Raw genomic sequence first — 24364 nt, forward strand, 5'->3', positions numbered from 1 at the left:
CCTTTGGAGCCATCTGGGTCTAGAGGTCACATAGACAAAAAGGCAACTGGAAATGGCCTGATATAATAGAAAATCCTGACCTTTTAAAGTTAAGTTCTTTTCCAGATCTCAATTTGACTGAGGCAAAACCCATTTATTGAAGAAGGCTAAGTAAGAAATGGGGCAAAAAAAAATGGCCTCTTTTACCTAGTTTAAAATAATCAGTCAGGAAGGGGAAGACCCTCAGGATTTCTGGCCAAAAGAGAAACATTTGCTATTTGTATTCTGAGCCATCAGGGCCCAAAGAATGATCAAGTTGGGGGCTGGCCTGGGACCTATTGTGTAGTGAGCTGTTGTCTCCAGAAGCTGCTGATCGCTCTCTGGGAAGAGATCTGCTGTGTCTACTCAAATCTCTCAGACAGATTCTTCTTCCTGTAGTGAACCATTGTCTCCAGGCAGTTGCTGTTAACTCTTGTCCAGAGAAGTGACTTCCCTTCCTGCAGAGAGCCCGTCAAGCTTGATGTAATGCAGAGACTTCTATCTCTGGAGTGGTGTCCTCTTTTATCCTCCCAGAGAATGGGCGTGGGATATTGCAAGGGCTTCTGGGAAAAAGTACTCCAACCAATGAGCTTGCTGAGTTCTCACCTTGTAATTGTCCAGACAACCTGAATTCTCACCTTGTCATTGTCCAGACAACCTGAGTTCTCACCTAGTAATCCTAACACTATTTTTTTTTATTAATAGTTTTTATTTACCAGATATATACATGAGTAATTTTACAACATTGATAATTGCCAAACCTTTTGTTCTAATTTTTCCCCTCCTTCCCTCTCCCCCCAGATGGCAGGCTGACCAATATATGTTAAATATGTTAAAGTATAAATTAAATACAATATATGTATACATGTCCAAACAGTTGTTTTGCTGCATAAAAAGAATCGGACTTTGAAATAGTGTACAATTAGCCTGTGAAGGAAATAAAAAATGCAGGCGGACAAAAACAGAGGGATTGGGAATTCTATGTAGCGGTTCATAGTCATCTCCCAGAGTTCTTTCGCTGAGTGTAGCTGGTTCAGTTCATTACTGCTCTATTGGAACTGATTTGATTCATTTGATTGTTGAAGAGGGCCTCGTCTATCAGAATTGATCATCATATAGTGTTGTTGTTGAAGTATACAACAATCTCCTGGTCCTGCCCATTTCACTCAGCATCAGTTCATGTAAGTCTCTCCAAGCCTCTCTGTATTCATCCTGTTGGTCATTTCTTACAGAACAATAATATTCCATAACATTCATGTACCACAATTTATTCAGCCAATCTCCAATTGATGGGCATCCATGTAGTTTCCAGTTTCTGGCCACTACAAAGAGGGCTGCTGGAACCTATTGTTAGCCATCAATGAGAGCCAAAGTGGTTTAGGTTTAAGATATGGTCCTTAAGAAAGAAATCTAGCCAAGATATCTAACTCCAAGATACCTTGCAAAGTTTCAATGACCAAAATTTATATTTTTGGGGGGTAGAGCATTGGCAAAAAAGATAGGAGGGAAGGAAAAAGGGAGGGACGAAGAAGGCAGGACTGAAATAAAGTAGCTTGAATGAAAGTGAAACCAGTTCTCTGATTAGTCTACTTGTTGAGATGATTTCCTGTATGGCTAAAAATAAAATCCCACAGACCTTCACAAATTCAGCCTACGCCTTTAGAACCTCTGGAGAAAAAGCACTACAATTTGCTGATTACTTTAAGTGCATATTAGCACATTTACTTCATTGAAAGCCTATGCTTTCTCAAGAAGAAAAAAAATTATACTATACATATATTTTCTTCATATAAATTCTACTTTCTAAGAAGGAATCCTCAACCCAACTCCAGGTAAGTTCCTGAATCACTTAATGGCTTCATTTCCTTTATTAGACTGAATGAAAGCAGAGAGATTTTTGTATTTTATTGTCATTGGTTTATTGTCATGATCTTTAAATGAATGAAACTGGACATACCTATGAACATATATGAAAATATATGTGTACATATATATGTACATATATATATATTCACATATACTTAGGCTAATACAGGATGTCCCAAAGATCTTAGTGCAGTTTTAAGTTTTTAAATTGAACTAAGATTTTTGAGATGACTTATATTTTTAGTAATATATGTGATATCATTACTAAATATGTATGTAACTATCATTGAATCTAAATAATGAAACAGACAAAACTATCAAGTGAAACTTATTTTAGAGGTCACATATTTTTGGAGGAGGAAGCTTGTGTGTGTGTGTGTGTGTGTGAGAGAGAGAGAGAGAGAGAAAAAGAGAGAGAGAAAGAGAGAGAGAGAGAGAGAGAGAGAGAGAGAGAGAGAGAGAGAGAGAGAGAGAGAGAGAGAGAGAGAGACAGAGAGACAGAGAGAGAGAGAGAGAGAGAGAGAGAGACAGAGAGACAGAGAGAGACAGAGACAGAGACTCAGAGAGAGAGAGAGTGAGTGTTGTAGGGGAGATGGAACACAAGGGGTCTCTTTCAAACTTTAGATCAGAGGTTTGAAATGGGAAACTCCACAAAAGATGATCCTTTATATAATGTTGGGGGTCGCAGGGAGTATCTGAGACAGGAAAATGAAACAATTCAAGGGCCAAATAGACTGGACATTGGGGTTTTTATTAACAACAGCTTCACAAACCCCCTTCCACCTCCTTTAACGATGGGGAAGGGGAGCGAGGGAAAGGCGGGGCCCAGGGACAAACCAACCAATCACGGACAGGCTTGCACCAGTCTGCCTAAAGCACGTCATTGTGAAACCCAGAGAAATGAAACTAGCATGCAAGAAACTGACTGCTCCTACCCTACCCCACTTGACAGAAATCTTCAAAATAGTACAAATGAATATTGGGAAGTAGAAGATGTCAAAGGCAGATAAAAGCAACCGAGGGGAGGTAGGGATGCTGACAAGATGCAGAAAGTCAGGAAAAAGTGGGGTTGGGAGGAGCTGCCTATTTTTTGTTGTTGTTGTTGTTTTTATTTTTTTCTTTTTTATCCTGGAGCTTATTTTTTTTTAATTGGGGAAAGATTGTTTAATGGCTTCTGAATTTTTTTTTTCATTCACCTGTGCAATAGCCTCCAGAACTTTATTTTATTTATTTATCTATTCATCCATTTATTCATTTATTTATTTATTTATTCATTCATTCATTCATTTATTTGTTTGTTTGTTTGTTTGTTTATTTTTAAATAATTATAACTTTTATTGACAATACATATCCATGGGTAATGTTTTACATTTTCCCATGCACTTGCTTCTGTTCCAATTTTTCCCTTTCCTCCCTCCATCTCCTCCCCTAGATGGCAGGCAGTTTTATACATATTAAATATGTTATAGTATAACCTAGATACAATACATGTATGCAGAAAGAAATTTCTTGTTGCACATTAAGAATTATATTCAGAAGGTAAAAATAACCTTGGAAGAAAAACAAAAATGTAAACAATTTACACTCATTTCCCAGTGTTCCTTCTCTGGGTGTAGCTGATTCTGTCCATCATTGATCAATTGGAACTGAATTAGCTCTTCTCTATGTTGAAGATATCCACTTCCATCAGAATATATCTTCATACAGCATTGTTGTTGAAGTGTACAGTGATCTCCTGGTTCTGCTCATTTCACTCAGCATCAGTTGATGTAAGTCTCTCCAGGCCTTTCCGAAATCATCCTGCTGGTCATTTCTTACAGAACAATAATATTCCATAACATTCATATACCACAATTTATCCAACCATTCTCCAATTGATGGACATCCATTCATTTTCCTGTTTCTAGCCACTACAAAAAGAGCTGCCACAAACATTGTGGCACATACAGCTCCCTTTCCATTCTTTAGTATTTCTTTGTGATATAAGCCCAGTAGTAGCATTGCTGGATCAAAAGGTATGCACAGTTTGATAACTTTTTGGGCATAATTCCAGATTGCTCTCCAGAATGGTTGGATTCTTTCACAACTCCACCAACAATGCATCAGTGACCCAGTTTTCCCACAGCCCCTCCAACATTCATCATTATTTGTTCCTGTCATCTTAGCCAATCTGACAGGTGTGTAGTGGTATCTCAGAATTGTCTTAATTTACATTTCTCTGATAATTACTTGGAGCATCTTTTCATATGGCTAGAAATAGTTTCAATTTCTTCATCTGAGAATTGTCTGTTCATATCCTTTGACCATTTATCAATTGGAGAATGGCTTGATTTCTTATAAATTAGAGTCAGTTCTCTATATATTTTGGAAATGAGGCCTTTATCAGAACCTTTGACTGTAAAAATATTTTCCCAGTTTGTTGCTTCTCTTCTATTCTTATTTGCATTAGTTTTGTATGTACAAAGGCTTTTAAATTTGATGTAATCAAAATTTTTTATCTTGTGATCAATAATGATCTGTAGTTCTTCTTTGGTCACAAATTCCTTCCTCCTCCACAAGTCTGAGAAGTAAACTATCCTATATTCCTCTAATTTATTTATGATCTCCTTCTTTATGCCTAAATCATGGACCCATTTTGATCTTATCTTGGTATATGGTGTTAATTGTGGGTCCATGCCTAGTTTCTGCCATACTAATTTCCAGTTTTCCCAGCAGTTTTTGTCAAATAATGAATTCTTATCCCCAAAGTTGGGATCTTTGGGTTTGTCAAATACTAAATTGCTACAGTTGTACACTATTTTGTCTTGTGAATCTAACCTATTCCACTGATCAACTAATCTATTTCTTAGCCAATACCAAATGGTTTTGGTGACTGCTGCTTTATAATATAGCTTTAGATCAGGTACAGCTAGGCCACCTTCATTTGATTTTTTTTTTCTTTAATTCCCTTGAAATTCTCGACCTTTTGTTCTTCCATATGAATTTTGTTGCAATTTTTTCTAGGTCATTAAAATAGTTTCTTGGGAGTCTAATTGGTATAGCACTAAATAAATAGATTAGTTTAGGTAATATTGTCATCTTTATTATATTTGCTCGGCCTATCCAAGAACACTTAGTATTTTTCCAATTATTTAAATCTGACTTTATTTGTGTGGAAAGTGTTTTGTAATTTTGCTCATATAATTCCTGACTTTCCTTTGGTAGATAGATTCCCAAATATTTTATGCTATTGACAGTTATTTTGAATGGAATTTCTCTTTGTATCTCTTGCTGTTGGATTTTGTTGGTGATGTATAAAAATGCTGAGGATTTATGTGGATTTATTTTGTATTCTGCAACTTTGCTAAAGTTGTGAGTTATTTTTAATAGCTTTTTCATAGAATCTCTGGGGTACTCTAAGTATACCATCATATCATCTGCAAATAATTTGGTTTCCTCATTACCTACTCTAATACTCTAATTCCCTTTAATCTATTTCTCAACTCTTATTGCCGAGGCTAGCGTGTCTAATACAGTATTGAATAAGAATGGTGATAGTGGGCAAAAGTTCCAGTTTATCCCCATTACATATGATGCTTAATGACTGTTTTAAATATATACTCCTGACTATTTTAAGGAAAAGTCCATTTATTCCTATGCTCTCAAGTGTTTTTATTAAGAATGGATGTTGGATTTTATCAAATGCTTTTTCTGCATCTATTGAGTTGATCATATGGTTTTTGTTAATTTGGTTATTGATATAGTCAATTATGCTAATAGTTTTCCTAATATTGAACCACCCTGCATTCCTGGTATAAATCCTATTTTGTGGTCAAAAGACATGAACAGACAATTTTCAGAGGATGAAATTGAAACTATTTCCACTCATATGAAAGAGTGTTTCAAATCACTATTGATCAGAGAAATGCAAGTTAAGACAACTCTGAGATATCACTACACATCTGTCAGATTGGCTAAGATGACAAGAAAAAATAATGATGAATGTTGGAGGGGATGTGGGAAAACTGGGACACTAATACATTGTTGATGGAGTTGTGAAAGAATCCAACCATTCTGGAGAGCAATTTGGAACTATGCCCCAAAAGTTATCAAACTGTGCATACCATTTGATCCAGCAATGCTACTACTGGGCTTATATCCCAAGGAAATACTAAAGAATGGAAAGGAACCTGTATGTGCCAAAATGTTTGTGGCAGCCCTTTTTGTAGTGGCTAGAAACTGGAAAATGAATAAATGCCTATCAGTTGGAAAATAGTTTGGTAAGTTGTGGTATATGAAGGTTATGGAATATTATTGTTCTCTAAGAAATGACCAGCAGGATTAATACAGAGAGGCTTGGAGAGACTTGCATCAACTGATGCTGAGTGAAATGAGCAGAACCAGGAGATCATTATATATTTCAACAACAATACTGTATGAGGATGTATTCTGATGGAAGTGAATATCTTCAACATAGAGAAGAGCTAATTCAGTTCCAATTGATCAATGATGGACAGAATCAGCTACACCCAGAGAAGGAACACTGGGAAATGAGTGTAAACTGCATTTTTTGTTTTTCTTCCCAGGTTATTTTTACCTTCTGAATCCAATTCTTCCTTTGCAATAACAACCACCAAAACAAACAAACAAACAAACAAACAAACAAACACACAAAAACAAACAAAAAAAAACGGTTCTGCATACATATATTGTATCTAGTATATACTATAACATATTTAATATGTATGGGAATGCCTGCCATCTAGGGAGGGGGTGGAGGGAGGGAGGGGAAATTCGAAACAGAAGGGAGTGCAAGGGATAATGTTGTAAAAAATTACCTATGCATATATACTGTCAAAAAATGTTATAATTATAAAATTGAATAAATAAATAAAAAATTTTAAAAATAAATAAATCCTATTTGGTCATAGTGTATTATCCTGGGGATGATTTTCTGTAATCTTTTTGCTACTATTTTATTTAAGATTTTAGCATCAATATTCATTAGGAATATTGGTCTATAATTTTCTTTCTCTGTTTTCAACCTACCTGGTTTAGGTATCAATAACATGTCTGTGTCATAAAAAGGAATTTAGTAGGACTCCTTCGATCCCTATTTTTCCAAATAGTTTATATAGCTTCATAGATTCTGCTCCAACCTTTTACCTTTTTACTCTGTATGTATCGCCCTGCTTCAGGTGTGTTTCCTGTAAACAACATATTGTAGGATTCTGGCTTTTAATCCAGTCTGGTAACCACTTCCTCTTTAAGGGGGAGTTTACTCCATTCACAGTTATGGTTAAAATTACCAATTCTGTATTATTTGCCATCTTGTTAACCCCTGTTTATGCTTTTCTCCTTTCCTTCCCCCTAAACCTCCTCCCCAGTATTAAACTTGTAAGCACCACTTGCTTCTCACAGCCCTCTCTTTTTAGTATCCCTCCCTCACCTTAGAGTTCCTCCCCCTATCTTACTCCTTTTCCTCACAATTTCTGTATTCCCTTCCGCTTAGCTTACTGCTTCCCTTTTCACTTTTCCCCTCTCACTTTTCAATGAGGTGGGAGAAGTTTCACCATAAATCAAATTTATGTCTGATATTTTTCTCTTCAAGCCAATTCTAATGGCAGTAAGATTCACACTATGTTCATCCCCCTCCATTCTTTCTCTCAGATAGAATAGGTTTCCTTTGCCTCTTCATGAGATGTAGTACCCCCACTTTACCCTTTTCTGGGTACAATTTCCTTTCCACCTCTGGTTTCTACAACAAAGTATACATGCGTTCTTTATATATCTTTATGGCAAAAATATAGTTCCCAAGATTTCTTTTTACCTTTTTAGGTTTCTCTTGAGCTCCATATTTGTAGATTAAACTTTTTGTTTAGTTCCGGGTTTTTTTTTTTTAATCAAAAATAGATGAAATTCACTTATTTCGTTGAATGTCCATCTTCTTCCCTGGAAAAAAGATGTTAATTTGGCTGGGTAAGTTATTTTTGGCTTCATATCAAGTTCCTTTGCCTTTCAGAATATCATATTCCAGACCCTTTGATCCTTTAATGTAGATGCTGCTAAATCCTGAGTAATCTTTATTGTGGCTCCTCTATATTTGAATTGATTTTTTTCTAGCAACTTGCAATATTTTTTCCTTTGTCTGAGAGTTCTGGAATTTGTCCACTAAATTTCTTGGTGTTTTTATTTTAGGGTCCCTTTCAGTAGGTGATCGATGAATACTTTCAATTTCTATTTTACCCTCTGTTTCTATAACTTCTGGGCAGTTCTCTTTGATAATTTCCTGAAAAATAGTGTCCAGGCTCTTTTTTTCATCATTTTTTCAGGGAGTCCAATAATTCTCAGATTATCTCTCCTAGATCTATTTTCCAGGTCTGTTGTTTTCCCAAGAAGGTATTTGACATTTTTTCCATTGTTTCTTTTTTTTTGGTTTTGCTTGACTGGTTCTTGGTGTCTCCTTGAGTCATTCATTTGCATTTGTTTGATTCTGATTTTCAATGAATTATTTTCTTCACTCGCTTTTATTCTATCTTCTTCTAATTGTTCATTGAGTTTTTAAGTGAGTTGTTTTATTCTATGGAATTTTTTCTGTTTAAATTTTTTGCTCATTTTGTCAGAGAAGAATCAAAGAAGACAAACTAGCAAAAAAACCAAAACCAAAACAAAACAAAAAAACAAATGTGGTCTGCTTTTTTTGGGGGGGCTACGGGTATTACCAGGCTTCCTCTACAGACTTCTGGGGTCAGCAGTGAGGCACTAGCAAGACAGCAATGCCTGTGTTGCATCTGTGCTCTGAGACTCTGAGACTCTTGAGAGTGTGCTGAGACACTGTGAGTGGGTGTGGCTAGGTCCCTTGGGAGTTATAGTCTTTACCCCCTGTGTTTATAGCTTCTCTGCTGGTTTACTGGCTTGTTGCCAGGGCAAAGTAGTCAATACTGTAATAACTTTTTCCCCACAGAAATGGCTGAGATCACACCCCACCCTCCTCCGGTCTGCTCAGTGTGAACTGCCTGCCATGCTCTCCCTGCCATCCTCTCCCTGCTGCTGCTTGCCCTCAGCCTGTGCTGGGACTAATCGTCCCTACCCTCGAGCAAAAACAGACCTTTTCTGGTGAATTTTGAGGATATCTTCTGTTGGTAATTATTTTTGGGGTTTTTTTTTTCAGTCAAGCATTAATTCTGAGGCTTGTCATGAAATAAATTCTGAGAGCAAAGATGAAGATTACTTAGATATGTGTGTCCTCTCTGCCATTTTGGCGGGAAGTCCCTGGATTCTGAATTTTTAAAGCAATGCTAAAAATACAACATCCATTCATAGGGTGTAACTCTAGTCTTAGCAATCCAAAAGGATCACTAAAAGCTATGACATAGGAAGTTTGAACTGTATAATATAGATGTATGAAATGATTAATATGGAAATGTTTTACATGATTGTACATGCTAATCTATATCTGACTGCTTACCATACTATATGGGGTGGGGGGAATCAAGGACAAATCAACCAGTCATGGACAGGAAAGGAAGAGAAGGGAATATGATTTAGAATTCAGAATTAAAAAAAAACCTCAAATGTTAAAAAAAGTTTTAACATATAATTGGGAATTAATTAATTAGTAAGTACATATGGATATATACACACACACTCCTATAGATATATGTACACATATATAGATATATGTACACATAAACATGTACCACAAATTGTAATTTGTAGTACTGGTAATTGTAATTCTGGTATCAGAAGATTAGCAGGGTAGTCCTAATCCTAAAAAATCATCTAAAATTAAGAGAGCATGTCTACCTCTAAGGAGCAAGATCATTTTCATAGAAGATGAAAATAAAAATAACTCAGAAAATGACTAATTCAACAAGTTCTTTGAGATGAAAATTGGACTCAATGAGTTCTTTCCATGGAGTTTCTCTCCATCTTTTAGTTTAGTTTAGTTTAGTTTTAGCTCCTTTTAAGAAAACAGATGCCTTTGACATCTGCGTGACACCATGAATGAGTCAGAAAGCAGGTCTGAGAGTAAGGCTTGAATTCTGGACCTTGGACAAATAATCTTTCTCTGCATCTTAATTTCCTCATTCTTCTGAGTGGGAGGAAGCACTAGAATTATTTGATGGGTTGAGTTGTCAGTCATCCCCTGAGGCAAAGAACAACCCAATTCTATTTTCTTTCCCTACCTTCATGCAGGCAGAAATGTTAGGTGTTCACTTCCATTAGGAACGTTCATTATCTTTCTCCTTCCAAGAAACTCATTCTTCTTCTCAAAGGTTGCTTCTCAAAAGTTGGTAAGTCAAATGGCCCCTATAAGTGAAAAGGAGAGAGAAAATGATTGTGCCAGCTTCTTCCCAAGCTTAGGGTTCTCTGGAGCTCACAGTGATTTCTCTGGGGTGCATGAACTTCAAACTAATGACTGTCTTGTTAGAGTCCAACTCCCATCTTCCACTTTGTCCACCATTTAAAAGGGGCTAGAGAATGTTCCGGAGTAAGTCTAAACTAAACATTTTGTCTTTCTAAAATAGGAAAAAATCTTCTCTCTTTCTCCCACTCTTTATCTGTAAATAAGAGAAGACCTGGCTTTGAATTTCTGTGAGTCAACAACTTTATCACATTTGCTAAGATAAGAAACAAAGTAAATATTGATTGGGTGATGGATCTCTGGTGCAGCTGCAGAGCACTTCAGATGGTCCTGGAGAGGTGATGAGCCAGCTTCCAGAAGAGTCTCGATGACATAGAATGTACTGCATATATAGACATTCTATAAATAGAGGTAGAAGTGAAAGGAGGGAAGGGAATAAGCATTTATATACTGCCTACTACATGCCGCACACGATTCTGCTAAACACTTTACAAATATTATCTCATTTGATCCTAAAAACAACCTTGCAAAATAGATGTTGTTATTATCTCCATTTTATAATTGAGTAACAGAAATTAAATGACTTGCCCAGGATCACACAGCTAGGCAGAATTTGATCTCAGATGTTCTTGACTTCAGGCCCAGATCTCTATTTACTATGCCATTCAGCTGCCTAGATGTAACCCATTTTTTATCCATCTGTTAAAAGAAGCCTTCCCTCTCTCCCCTTCTAACTGGCTGTATAACTGGAGGTGAGGTATAATGAGAGACCCAAATTAATTATGGCCTACTCTCTTGCCTCTTTCTATTGGATTGTGCAGTTGTGGTTTAATTACATTGCTGATGTCTGGAGGGAGAAAATGCTATAGGGAAAAGTCTTGGGGACTTCTGTCTGTAGAAGTTGACAGAGTTTGGAGAAGAAAACATCAGATCCTTAGCCTCTGTATTTGTGGTTCTTTCTAGATAAAAGATTTTGTGAGTTTTGAAAGGCCTAGAGTAAGCTTGTGGATTTCTTGGGGGCCCAGCATTCCAGCATCCTAGCATCTAGTTTTTTAGTCAGCTCAATGAAAAACAAGGATGATCTTTGGGATGCAGCCCAATTAATAACTGAGAGGAAGACTAAACTTGGTGTTATCAATGTTAAGTTTGAGCCCAGTCTTGATATTTCAACTCATAAAATTGGAAGCTCCAATCTCATCACATAGAACATAAAAGAACAAATGCCGAAGCCAAGGACTGAGGCCCATATTTTGGAGCCAAATGACTTCAGCAGTTTCTTGTCTTACAGAATTGTCTTTCCCTACATGCTGTCAGTGGAATAAATGCTCTTTATTGGGAAAAAAATTAAATATCATATATACATATATTTAAAGCACAAACTGTATGTTTCAAAGTAGTGATTAATTCAATGTAACAAGCGTTTTTATTTTTACAAATTGTTATTGAAATATATTTTTTTGCTTTTTAAAAAATTGGTGGTTATACAAATCACTATAGCATAATGAATGAGAATGAAATAAAGAGACTAGACCAAAGTTAACTTGGGCCTTTTAGAAAATGACCCAGTTCTGGCTATGTAGTCAATCAAAAAAAACAAAACAAAACAATTTTCTCTTTATCATGGAAATAGCAGATTGGAACCAATTAAACCTGTCTTCTTTTATATCACAGTCAGCAGTACTTTGAGAAGTTTGCTCTTTGTTCAAGTCTGGAGTCCTATTGGAACTTAGATAACTGTGGAAAGTGGATTGTATGTCAGCAGCCAGACCCATCCATGTACCTTTACTTCTTGTCCAAGTCTTTTGATGGAGTTTGCTATATTTACAAATGAAGGGGTAATATTAGATAATCTATAAGATCCTTTCCATCTCAAAAATCCAATGCCTTCAGCTCTAACATTCTGTGCTCATATATAGAATAGGCAGTTTCTTCAAATCTTATACTTTGACTTGCTTCTCAGAAAAAGGCAAAAATGTAAGGGACGATTGATTTGAGCTCTATGGTCTTGCTACATATGGACACCTGGAGCCTGCATCATCCTAGAAAAGAAAAGTCCAGTTGCAGGGCTTATTCAATGGCTTGGGACACCCTTATGATTGCTCAAAAACTGATAACTGATGTATTATTTTAAACAAGGGTTTTATAGTAGGATACTCAGAAGGCAAATATACTGCCTCCAATACTGCAAAAGCCCAATAGAGTATCCTTTTTATTCTTAGGGGTTCCCTAAATTAAAGAGTTTTCTTTATTGAGACTAGAAATGTTTCTTTTGCTCTCCACCCTGTTCCTCCACTGGCTACTCATCCTTTTACAAGTGTCTCTGGCTTATATAATCTAGCATGTGTTATACACATGTATGTATGTATAGACGTGTGTTATACACACGTGTATCCATGGGTACGTGTGTGCATGTACATTGTGTATGTGTGCACGTGTGTGTGTGTATGTAAGCAGGAAAGACTTACATGAAATTCCAGTTACTAAGGAGAATATGGGAGTTCAGAAGCAAGCTTACTAATCAGGTAGCAAGAGAAATAAAAAGCAGGTTTGAGGGACAAAGAAAGGGAATGTGGTTTCGAAAAGTGCAAATTTGAGAAAGAGACCATTTCCTTTATTCTTGTATATTTCTCTCTCTTTTTTTCCCCCCCTGAGGCTGGGGTTAAGCGACTTGCCCAAGATCACACAGCTAGGAAGTGTTAAGTGTCTGAAACCCATTTGAACTAGGGTCCTCCAGAATTCAAGGCTGATGCTCTATCCACTGCTCCACCTAGCTGCCCCTATTCTTGTATATTTAATAAGTGTTGCTTCAATGCAATGGGAGGGTCAAAAAGGTATGTTTAATAATATAGGGTCAGTCAGTTTTTGCAATTTATTGCTTCCCTTCCAATTTTGTCTGCATTAGTTTTGTTTGTATAAAAATTTTTAACTTAATATAATCAAAATTATCTATTTTGCGTTCAATAATGATCTCTAGTTCTTCATTGGTCACAAATTCCTTCCTCTTCCACAAATCTAATTTGTTTATAATATCATATTTAAATCATGAACCCATTTCGACCTGATCTTGGTATATAGTGTTAGGTATGGGTCTATGCCTTGTTTTTGCCATACTAGTTTCCAATTTTCCCAGCAGTTTTTGTCAAATAGTGAATTCTTATCCCAAAAGCTGGGGCCTTTTTGTCAAATACTAGATTGCTATAGTCATTGACTATTTTGTTCTATGAACCTAACTTATTCTACTGATCAACTTCTATATTTATTAGCCAGTACCAAATGGTTTTGATGACTGCTGCTTTATAATATAGTTTTAGATCTAGTACAGCTAGGCCACCTTCATTTGCTTTTCTCTTCATTAATTCCTTTGAAGTTCTTGACCTTTTGTTCTTCCAGGTAAATTTTGTTGTTATTTTTTCTAGGTCATTAAAATAATTTCTTGGGAGTTTGGTATAGCACTAAATAAATAGATTAGTTTAGATAGTATTGTCATGTTTATTATATTTGCTCGACCTATCTAAGAGCACTTGATATTTTTCCAATTGCTTAGATCTAACTTTATTTATGTCAAAAGTGTTTTGCAGTTTTATTTATATAGCTCAATTTTTTGATGCATATACATTATTGTTAGTACTTTATTGTTTATAGTACTATTTATCCTGATGTGCTTTCCTTCTTTATCTGTTTTAATTAGATCTATTTTTACTTTTGCTTTATCTGAGATCAGAATTGCTACCCCTGCTTTTTTATTATGCTGGGTTTTTTTTAATTATGCTTCAACTGAAGCATAATAAAGTCTGTTCCAACCTTTTACTTTTACTCTATACATATCTGTGTTAAATATGTTAATTGCAAATAGCATATTGTAGGACTGTTTTTTCAATCTACTCTTATTTTCTCTAAGATTTTATAGGCGAGTTCATCCCATTCACATTCACAATCATAATGATCAACTCTGCATTTCCCTCCAATACTTTTTCTCCCCTACATATATTTGTGTTCTCTCTTTCCATCTTGTCCTTAGTAATATTTTAGGTTGGAGTGGGTAAAACCACTCCATCTATTAGCTTATCTCCAATCACCCTTCTCTCTTCCTCTCTCTTAGTAGTGTTTTTTTTCCCCCCCTGAGGCAATTGGGGTTAAGTGACTTGCTCAGGGCCATACAGCTAGGCAGTATTAAGTGTCTGAGATGGGATTTGAATTCAGGTCCTCCTGACTTCAGGGCTGGTGCTCTATCCACTGTACCACCTAGTTGCCCCTTTTTTCTTTTTCTTTCTTTGTTTTTTTTTTTTTTTTGAGTAGTGTTTTTTTTTAACCCATCTCACTCATTACCTTATCTTTTATTACCCTTCTTTATTCTCTTACCATTTTCCCCTAGTGTTTCTGCCTTTCCTTCTATCCAGTCCCTGTCTTTCCTTTCTTCTTTCTCTCCTACTTCTTTATAGGGTTGGATAAATTTCTATACCCAACTGAATGATGAAATTACTTACTCTTAGAGTCCAAACTGATGAAATCAAGGTTCAGGCAATGGTCATCCCCCTTCCTTCTTTCCCTGGATTGTAATAGGTCTTTTGTGCCTCTTGATATGATCTAATTTGTCCCATGATACCTTCCCTTTCCTCTTCTCCCAGTATAGACATTTTCTCTACCACTTAATGTCTTTTTCTTCACACCAGAGTCCATTTACAACTATATTCCCTATCCATGTGATGCTCCCCTTTTGCCACAATAACATAAAGTTTCAAGAACTGCAGATATCATTTTACCATCTAGGGATGTAAACAATTTAGCCTTTAAATAATATATAATTTCTCCCTGTTTACCTTTCTATGTTTCTCTTGAGTCCTGTACCTATAGGTTAAATTTTCTATTTAGTTCTAGTTTTTTGCATAGAAATGATTGAAAGTTTCTTTCTTCATTGAAGATCCATCTCCTCCCCTGAAAGATGATACTGAGTCTCTCTGGTTGTAACCCCAGATCCTTTGCCTTCTGGAATATGACATTCTACACCCTCTGATACTTTATTGTAGAAGTTGAAGATCCTAAGTAATTCTGACTTTTGCTCCTTGATATTTGAATTATTTTTGGTTTTCCCTATCATCATAATAGCTTTCTATGGTCAAGATTCTTTTCTGTTAATAACTAATTTTCTTTACTTTTCTTTTTCTTTTGGTATTTCTCCTCCTCCTCTTCCTCCTCCTCCTCCTCCTCCTCCTTCTTCTTCTTCTTACTTTTATGGTTGATATCTGTTCCTAGGATAAAGGCGGAGCTGTCCCAAACTTTCTGTGCAACTCTAAGCCTTGGCTTTAAGCAAAGGGGCTCCTTGTGTTTGCAGGGGATAGTTTTGCCCACTTCTTTTTGAAACAGCCTGGTTTCCCAGAGTTTGCTTACTGAGCACTTACTGGATGCTGCACCACTGATCTGCTCCTCTATTGAACCAGGATTGAGGGTCTCAGTTGCTGATTTGCTGTGATTAAGACCCTCTTGACAGCTTTCTCAGGATCTGTCTGAGCTGGACTGAACATGCTTTTCACTCTAGTGAGACTAACTTTTCCTGAAGTTTTTTCAATGTATCTTGAAGTAGAGAGTGATTTCATTCTGTCAAACTCTGTATAGAGACTTGGTTTCTTGTTGTTTTTGAAGGGAAAGTAGGAGAATTCAAGCAACTTCCTGGCTTCACTGTGCCATCTTGGCTCCCCTATCTCTTTTGAAGTCATGGTTTTTGATAATTTTGCAATCTTCACTTCTGATTGATTGGTAGATGTTCCTTTCATATACATTATTGTTGTCATTGTGAATATGATTTTCTTGACTCTGCTTATTTCATTTTGTAACAGATCATGCAAGTTATTTCATGCTTTTCTATATGCATCAATAATGATAGTTTCTTTTTTAATTTATGAAATAAAATAAGCATTTCTACAACATAGTATGGGAAAAAAATAATTGCACATGAAACCATGGATCAATTATGTACAATTTGCTGTTCCTTTTAAATAGATAATAAAGTTATCATGTAAATTTATTTTTTCCCTTTTCCTCCCCTTTTCTTCTTTCTCCCCCTAGAGATACCTACCATTAGACAAAAATACATATATGTATACCCATTCTACATATACTTTACTTATCAATTCTTTCTCTAAATGCAGTTAGCTTCTTCCTTCATATATCCTTTATAACTAATTTGGGCATTTATAATAATCAAAGTGATTCATTTTCTCAAAGCTGTTCTTAAAGCAATATTGCTGTTACACCATACAACATTTTCTTGGTTTTGTGGATTTTGCTTTTCATTATTTTGTGCAAGTCTATCCACATCTTTCTAATATCGAATTTGTCACTTCTTATAACATAGTATTTCGTCACAAACATATATCACAACTTGTTCAGCCATCCCTTAATTTATATTATCCAATATATATTATTTTAATTATTATATTTTAATATTATATTATACATATATAATATATCCCCAAAATTTTTAGTTCCTTACCATCAGAAAGAGAGCTGCTATAAATATTGTATAATAGATTCTTTTCCTTTTTCCTAATCATCTTTGTAAATAGACTTAGTAGTGGGATTGTCGGGCTAAAGGGCATAGGCAATTTAATATCTCTTTGGGCATAATTCCAAATTGCTATTCAAAATGGTTGAATCAGTTCGCAATTACCCAGTAGTGAATTAGGATCTCAATTTTTACCCCTCCAACATTTGTCACTTTCTCCTTCAATAATTTTTGTTAGACTAATGGATGTAAAATGTTATCTTAAGATTGCTTTAATTTGCATTTCTCAATAATTATTTAGAGCACTTTTTCATGTGACTATAAATTATTTTGATTTCTTCACTGGAAAACCACTTGTTTATATTCTTTGACCATTTATCAATTGGGGAATAACCCAAGTTCTTATAGATTTTACAAAACTCTTTATGTATTTGAGATATGAGACATTTATCTAAGAAACTGTCTATTAAAATTTCCTCTCAATTTTCTGCTTTCCTTCTAATCTTGTCTACATTTGTTTTATTTGTAATTGTCATAGTTTATAGCTTCGTCAAATTTCATTATATCTATGTACCACAATTTATTTCACCATTCCCAAATCAATAACATCTACTTTGTTTCCAGTATTTTTCTTTTCTCTTCTTTTCTTTTCTTATCTTTTATTCCTGAGGTAATTGGGGTTAAGTGACTTGCTCAAGGTCATGCAGCCAGGAAGTGTTAAGTGTCTAAAAACATTTTGAACTCAGATCTTCCTGATTTCAGGGCTGGTTTTCTATTCACTATGCCACCTAGCTGCCCTGTTTCCAGTATTTTTCTATCACAAAAAGTGATGCTATAAATATTTTGGAATATATGGGCACTTGTTTCTTGTCAGTGATCTCCTTGGGGTCAAAGCCTCATAGTGGAATCTCTGTAACAAGGGATATGGGCATTTCTGTTACTTTATTTATATTATTCCATATTGCAATATCCACTTGTAAAGAAACAACATTATGTGCAAGGCATTGGATTTTTATGAGTATAAAAATACAAAAATAAAGCAATTCTTGAACTCAAGAAGTTTACCATCTATTTGGGGAAGGAAAAATTATGTGTGTGTGTGGATGGGTAGGGGATAAACATTGACAAGTAAATTAAAGAATACTTTCTGGGGATGAAGATTAAACACCTAAGATATAGGATATCAAGAAAGATCTCACATGGAAAAGTCACTGAGCCAAGCCTTGTAGACGAGAGGCAGAGGTGATTTACTATAAAATGTTTTCAGTTTAATTTTAGAGCTATATTTGAAAATGAAATGAGAATTTGAATTTTTGCTAACCAAAGTCAAGTGACAGATAAGCTTATGAAATGGTTGAAAAGTTATTCTTTCCAATCTCAATATTAATGTAATTCCAAAATACTTGTTTTTCATGGCCCATTGTCATGATAGAATAGACTTAATTACATTTGACCAGGTCAGTCCCCCAACTATACCTCAAAACCATGAATGCACAAAATACACAGGGCAGCAGGGATAGAATGGAGGAGTGAAAGCATAGTATTAGAACTCCCAATGTCAGAAGGATCCAAGGTTGATGATTAAAACTAAGGACAACAAAATATTTTCCTTTTTGACTCTAGCTAGAAGGCTGAATAAGAAACAATGGGTGGAATTGGTAAAAATGCAGATTTAGGCTGTTTATAAGGAAAATTTTCCTTAAAAATCTAAGTCATCCTAAAGTACAATTGAATATGTTTACTGTGACTGGGGATCTTCAAGAGAAGGCAATTTGATGATTAGTCAGGATATTGCAAAGGGAATTGTTGTTTAGCTTAGTATAGATGAGCTGAATTCTAAGGTCCCTTCCAACTGTGATTCAGTGATTCAATGAACAGAGACTGTAAGTCACTGTAATTCTAAATTAAGTATATCATACAATATCCCAAATATTATGTTACATTACATATGTTACATTGACTTTGTTTTATTAAATTGGGATTTATTATTTTTATATTATAATTTTATTACATTTTAAAAAATATATGTTACTTTAATTTTGTTTTTCTTTCAAAAGAGTGAAGATCTTTGAAATGACTGACCCAACCCCCAATATCAAAGACTGGACCAAAGAACATGTGAAACAATGGTTAACAGAAGAACTCAAGATTGATGAAAAATATGGACAAATCTTGTTTTCTCAAGAAGTGACAGGCTTTGCATTAAGTATCTCAACTAAGCAGGATCTTTTAGAAATGGGCATACCACATGGCCCAGCTCTTTTGATAATGCACACTATTGAAAAAATGAAGAACATTCCACCAAAAAATCCTGTTCAGACATCTGAAAAACAAGATAGTTCGAAAATTTCTAGAAAGGAGAAGAGACAGAGAAGAAAAGTCAAAACAGAAAATATAGAAGAGGCAATTTTGACAACCAACTCTCAAGACATTACAGATTCTGAAAGTACCCAAGAATCAAAACTCACTAGAGAAAACATATTAGATGTTGAAGAAGTCACAATGGATGAAGCAAAGCCCAAGCTAGAACCAAAAAGATTACTATGTTTGCCATATCCATTTGATAGCTTCCATGACACCTGTCGTTATATACAGCATTATATCTTGCAGCCGGAAACAGGACCACTAAATCTCATTGATCCAGTCCATGAGTTCAAAGAATTAACTAACACTGAGGCAGCAACTGACGAAGACATCAAAATGAAATTTAGCAATGAACTCTTTCGATTTGCTTCAGCCTGCATGAATTCCCGTACCAATGGCACTATCCATTTTGGTGTCAAAGACAAACCCCATGGAGAAATTATTGGGATGAAAATTACCAATACAAATGCTTTTATTGACCATTTCAATGTAAAGATCAAACAGTATTTTCATGATGATCAGGTCAATATAGCACGTGAATGTATTAGGGAACCCAGGTTTGTGGAAGTCTTACTGCAGGATAATACTCTATCTAATAGATTTGTTATTGAAGTTGATGTCATTCCTAAGTATTCCATATGTAAAAATACTCTTTTCTACATCAAGATGCAAACCTTTAAAGAAAAAAAGTGGATGGAAAAAAAAGAACAATCACTTTTTGTGAGAGAGGGAGCCAGTTCTAAAGACATCATGGCTAATATCAGGCAACGTGATGCAGATTACAACAGGTTTTTAGTTCATTTGAATTCACTGGTAGATTCCAGAAAATCTGCAGAAGAAGAATATAGAACAAAAAGGGAGATGAAGGAAAATGAAGGGCCAAAGCTGGTGAATTTGCTCACAGGAAACCGAGATCTTTTGGACAATAGCTATTATGACTGGTATATTCTGGTGGCTAGTAAGTGTCATCCAAGTCAAATAAAGCACCTGGACTTTCTAAAGGAAATTAAATGGTTTGCTGCATTGGAGTTTGATCCTGAATCTGGGAGCAATGGGTTGGTAAAGTTTTACCGAGAGACCCGAGCAGCAAATCTTCACTTTCCATATCAGTATGATGACAAAATTACCCAAAATCCTGATCAGTTGAATCTTTATCAACAGCCCAGCTGGATATTTTGTAATGGTAGGACAGATCTAGATAGTCCAGAACATAAACCTTTAGAGTCATGTCTATGGCAACGAGAAAGAGCTTCAGAAGTCAGAAAACTAATTTCATTTCTTACACATGAAAACATAATGCCTAAAGGGAGGTTTTTGGTGGTGTTTCTGTTACTCTCTCCAATAGAAGATCAAAGAGATCCCCTCATTGAAACATTCTGTGCTTTCTACCAAGACATGAAGGGAATGGAAAACATAATGTGTATCTGTGTCAGTCCACAGATATGCCAGCGATGGAAAACTCTTCTGCAAGCCAGACTGACAATAGTCAATGAACTCTCAGACCAATGTATTTCTACCTTAAGCCTTGAAAAGATAAATGGTACAATTCTTAAATTAAAATCAAGGATTCATTCTTCACAGAGGTTTTTGCCATCAACTGGTTCCTCTACGGTTCTTTTGAAAAGGGAAGAAGATTTCATGGGTGCTCTAGAAATTCTCTGTGAAAATGAATGTAAAGACACAGAATTAGAAAAGGATAAAAAGACATTTCTTGAATTCATGAAATCTCAAGAAGAGCATTTTTATCGAGGTGGCAAAGTTTCTTGGTGGAACTTCTACTTTTCCTCTAAAAACTATTCATCAACTTTTGTCAAAAGAGACAGTTATGAAAAACTTGAAGAGTTGATTCTCCACTGGGCAAATTCTCCCAAACAAATATGTGCCAAAATTATTAATCTTTATCATCATCCAGGCTGTGGGGGGACTACATTGGCTATGCATGTTCTCTGGGAACTAAAGAAAAAATTCAGATGTGCTGTGTTGAAAAATAAAGCAACCGAATTTCCAGAAATTGGAGAACAGATAACCACATTAATCACCTATGGCTCAAATGGCCATCAAGATTACTTACCTGTACTGCTCCTTGTGGATGATTTTGAAGAACAAGAAAATGTCTCTCTACTACAGAATTATATTCTTGCAGCTATAGCAGAAAAAAGTATTCAATATGAAAAACCTCTAGTGATCATTTTAAACTGTATGAGGTCCCAGAATCCTCTTAAAAGTGCAAAAAATAAAGAGAGCATTGCTTTGGAAAATAACCTTTCTCTTTCAGAACAAAGAGCTTTTGAGGCCAAACTGAAAGAAATTGAAAAGCAATATGAGAACTTTGAAGATTTCTATTCTTTCATGATCATGAAAAGTAATTTTGATGAAAAATACATAGAAAAGGTCGTCAAGAACATACTGCAAGGGCTTAAAATATATAGCAAGGAAGCACAACTCATTTCCTTTCTGGCTTTACTGAACTCTTATGTTACTAATTCCATAATCTCTGTGTCACAGTGTGAGAAATTCCTGGGAATTGCCAACAAGAAGGCTTTTTGGGGAGATGAATGCCTTGAAGACAAGATGGGAACCTATTCTACTCTTTTGATTCAAACAGAAGTGGAGGAAAAAGGAAAGTACAAAGGTGTAAGGATCATCCATCCTCTCATTGCCAATCACTGTCTAGTGGAGTTGAAAACTACTTATCATTTGACTAAAAGTAAAATCACTCTGGAATTGTTACAAGAGAGTTTATTTTATAACATTGGAATAGGGAGAGAGAAACTTTCCCAAGATGTGGAAACCTTGTTGCTTACTAGACAGCGCAGGGAGCATGGGGATGAAACAGATACTTTGTTTTCCCCATTGATCGAAGCAGTACAACAAGAAGAAGGTAATAGTGAAGTTGTAATGGTCTTGAAGGAAGGAGCTATTCGGTTCCCCAAAAATGCATTCATTTGTCAAGCCTTAGCAAGACATTTCTACATTAAGGAGAAGAACTTTCCCAATGCTCTGGAGTGGGCAAAAAAAGCAAAAGAATTCGCATCCTGCAATTCCTATGTCACAGACACCCTTGGCCAAGTCTACAAAAGTAAGATAAAATGGTGGGTAGATGAAAATGTAAAAAGTAAGAACGTCACTATTGAGGATCTAAAAAGTCTCCTCGAAACTGCAAAAAAAGCCTCTGAAGCCTTCAAATTGTCCCAGGAGCAAACTAAAATGAAAGAAGATATCAGAGAAGATATGGACAGTGAAAAGTCGAAAAGGAGGTACGATTCATACAATACAGCAGGCTATCGAGGAGAGATTGAAGTGTGTCTTTACACAATCCAGGTTCTGCAGCTCATTTCTTTCTTTGGCAAAGAAGGTAACATGTGTAACAGACACTTGGTACAATTTTTATCTGGAACAGGTGATATTCCTGGGGATCCAAATGATGAATACTACTTAGCTCTTAAGGATTCCATTCATTACCTGAGTAACTTGCAGTTAGCTTTGAAACAAGCATTCGATTTTTTTGATGACTACTTTGTCCTTCTGAAACCCAAGAATAGCATTAAGGAAAAAGAAGAGACAAAACTTCGGAGAAAGGTGGCTGAATATTTCAGGAAGTATGCAGAAGTGTTTGGTCCCTCAGATCAGCAGCAATCACAGAACAGAAACCCTAAATCAAAACTTGCTTTCTCAATTCAAGTAGAGAATAGTAGGAAAAACTTGGAGATTTTAAAAGCAGACAAATTTTCTGGATTATTGGAATATCTTCTCCCTAATCAAAAAGGCGCTGCCAACAAAATGGAAGATATCATAAATCAATATACATTTCTCCTGGAACAGGTAACCAACAAAGTCTATTTGAGAGAAAAACAGAATTTCATTCTGGCCAATATCATTCTCAGTTGTTTAAGACCAGCTTCCAAACTGGTGCAACCCCTTCCCAAGCTAAAGAATCAGCTCCGAGAAATCTTGCAGCAAGTAGGTTGCGATTGCAAATTCTCAGAACCCTACTTCCTTGCCTCTCTAATGTTCTGGCCAGAAAACCAACAACTCGATTCGGATTCTAAACAAATGGAAAAGTATATTTCATCTCTAAACAAGTCCTTCAGGTCACAATACAAATATATGAGTCACTTTAAACAGCCAATTGCACATTTTTACCTTGGAAAAGGCTTTGGTCTCAACAGGCTTGTGCACAGACTCAAAATTGAGCAGTGTTCTAAAAAGGCATCTGATGCCTGGTGGCAGAGAGTGGAGATGTTTGGAAGGACGATGAAGTCCAGAAACTTTTGCTACGATTAAGTGGCCGGGCTGATGGTGAACTCATCTATGTAGACTATGGAAGAGATGAAAAAATCAAGATCCCAGTGAGACCTGTTTTTTTAGGTCGGCTACGGAGTGGCAGAAGTATAGAAAAAGTATCATTCTACCTGGGATTTTCTATTGGAGGTCCACTTGCATATGACATAGAGATTATTTAAGAACCTAAACTATTTTCTTCTTGTTTCCTGTGGCTTATTGTCTTATTATTATATGTTTTCAGGCAGAAATCAGAATTTAAGGATTTCATTCCTCTCATATTTGACCTTTTCCTGTTATCTTAACTACAAGAATTGCACAAGACACTGTTCAAAAATCATTTTACTCCTTTGTTACCATTAAGACTTTGTGAATAGTTTCCAAATGTCCAATTTGTGAAATCTCGAAGATCATTAAAGAAAATGGAAGCTTTCTTACTTTTAATATCTCCATTCCCCTCCATATCCCTACCAATGTGTTTATATATAAAGGACCTTTTCTATTTCCTTAGGGTATACTTCATAGGGTTATAAAATAAATCAAGAAATTAATTATGCAAAAATTTCTAGCATCTGACAAATTCTAGACTCCTGGCCCTCCAAATGTCTAGCTCTTTGATCTGTGATACGTTACTGGAACTGTTCATGCTTTAGATTCCTAGATATAAAATTCTTGCAGGGATCCTCATCAACTGGGGAATGGCTGAATAAGTTGTGGTGTATGGTTGTGATGGAATACTACTGTGCTATAAAAAATAATGAAGTCAATGATCTTAGTAAGGCATGGAGAAACTTACACAAAATGATGAAGAGCGAAGGGAACACAATCAAGAGAATATTGCATACAGAAACAGCAATACTGCTTTAAGAATGACTGAGCAATTAAGTCACTTAGACTATTGTAGATACCCGAATTAAAAATAAAGGACATTTGAAGAAAGAAGCTATATGCACCTGAAGAAAGAACTGATAACTAGAAATATGTATAGA

At 35.6% G+C, this 24364-nt stretch overlaps 1 protein-coding gene across 1 annotated transcript; it reads left to right on the top strand.

The window, feature by feature from the left end:
- The first annotated feature begins 1637 nt into the window (after nt 1-1637).
- LOC141545194 (sterile alpha motif domain-containing protein 9-like) lies at nt 1638-24364 on the top strand. The gene is given in 4 exon segments (XM_074272218.1): nt 1638-1850; nt 8828-9005; nt 18788-23324; nt 23327-24364. Coding segments are annotated over 2 exon segments (4752 nt in total). The 5' UTR covers nt 1638-1850; nt 8828-9005; nt 18788-18803; the 3' UTR covers nt 23558-24364.

Source organism: Sminthopsis crassicaudata, chromosome 5, assembly GCF_048593235.1.
Source record: "Sminthopsis crassicaudata isolate SCR6 chromosome 5, ASM4859323v1, whole genome shotgun sequence".
NCBI classification, from domain to species: Eukaryota; Metazoa; Chordata; class Mammalia; order Dasyuromorphia; family Dasyuridae; genus Sminthopsis; species Sminthopsis crassicaudata.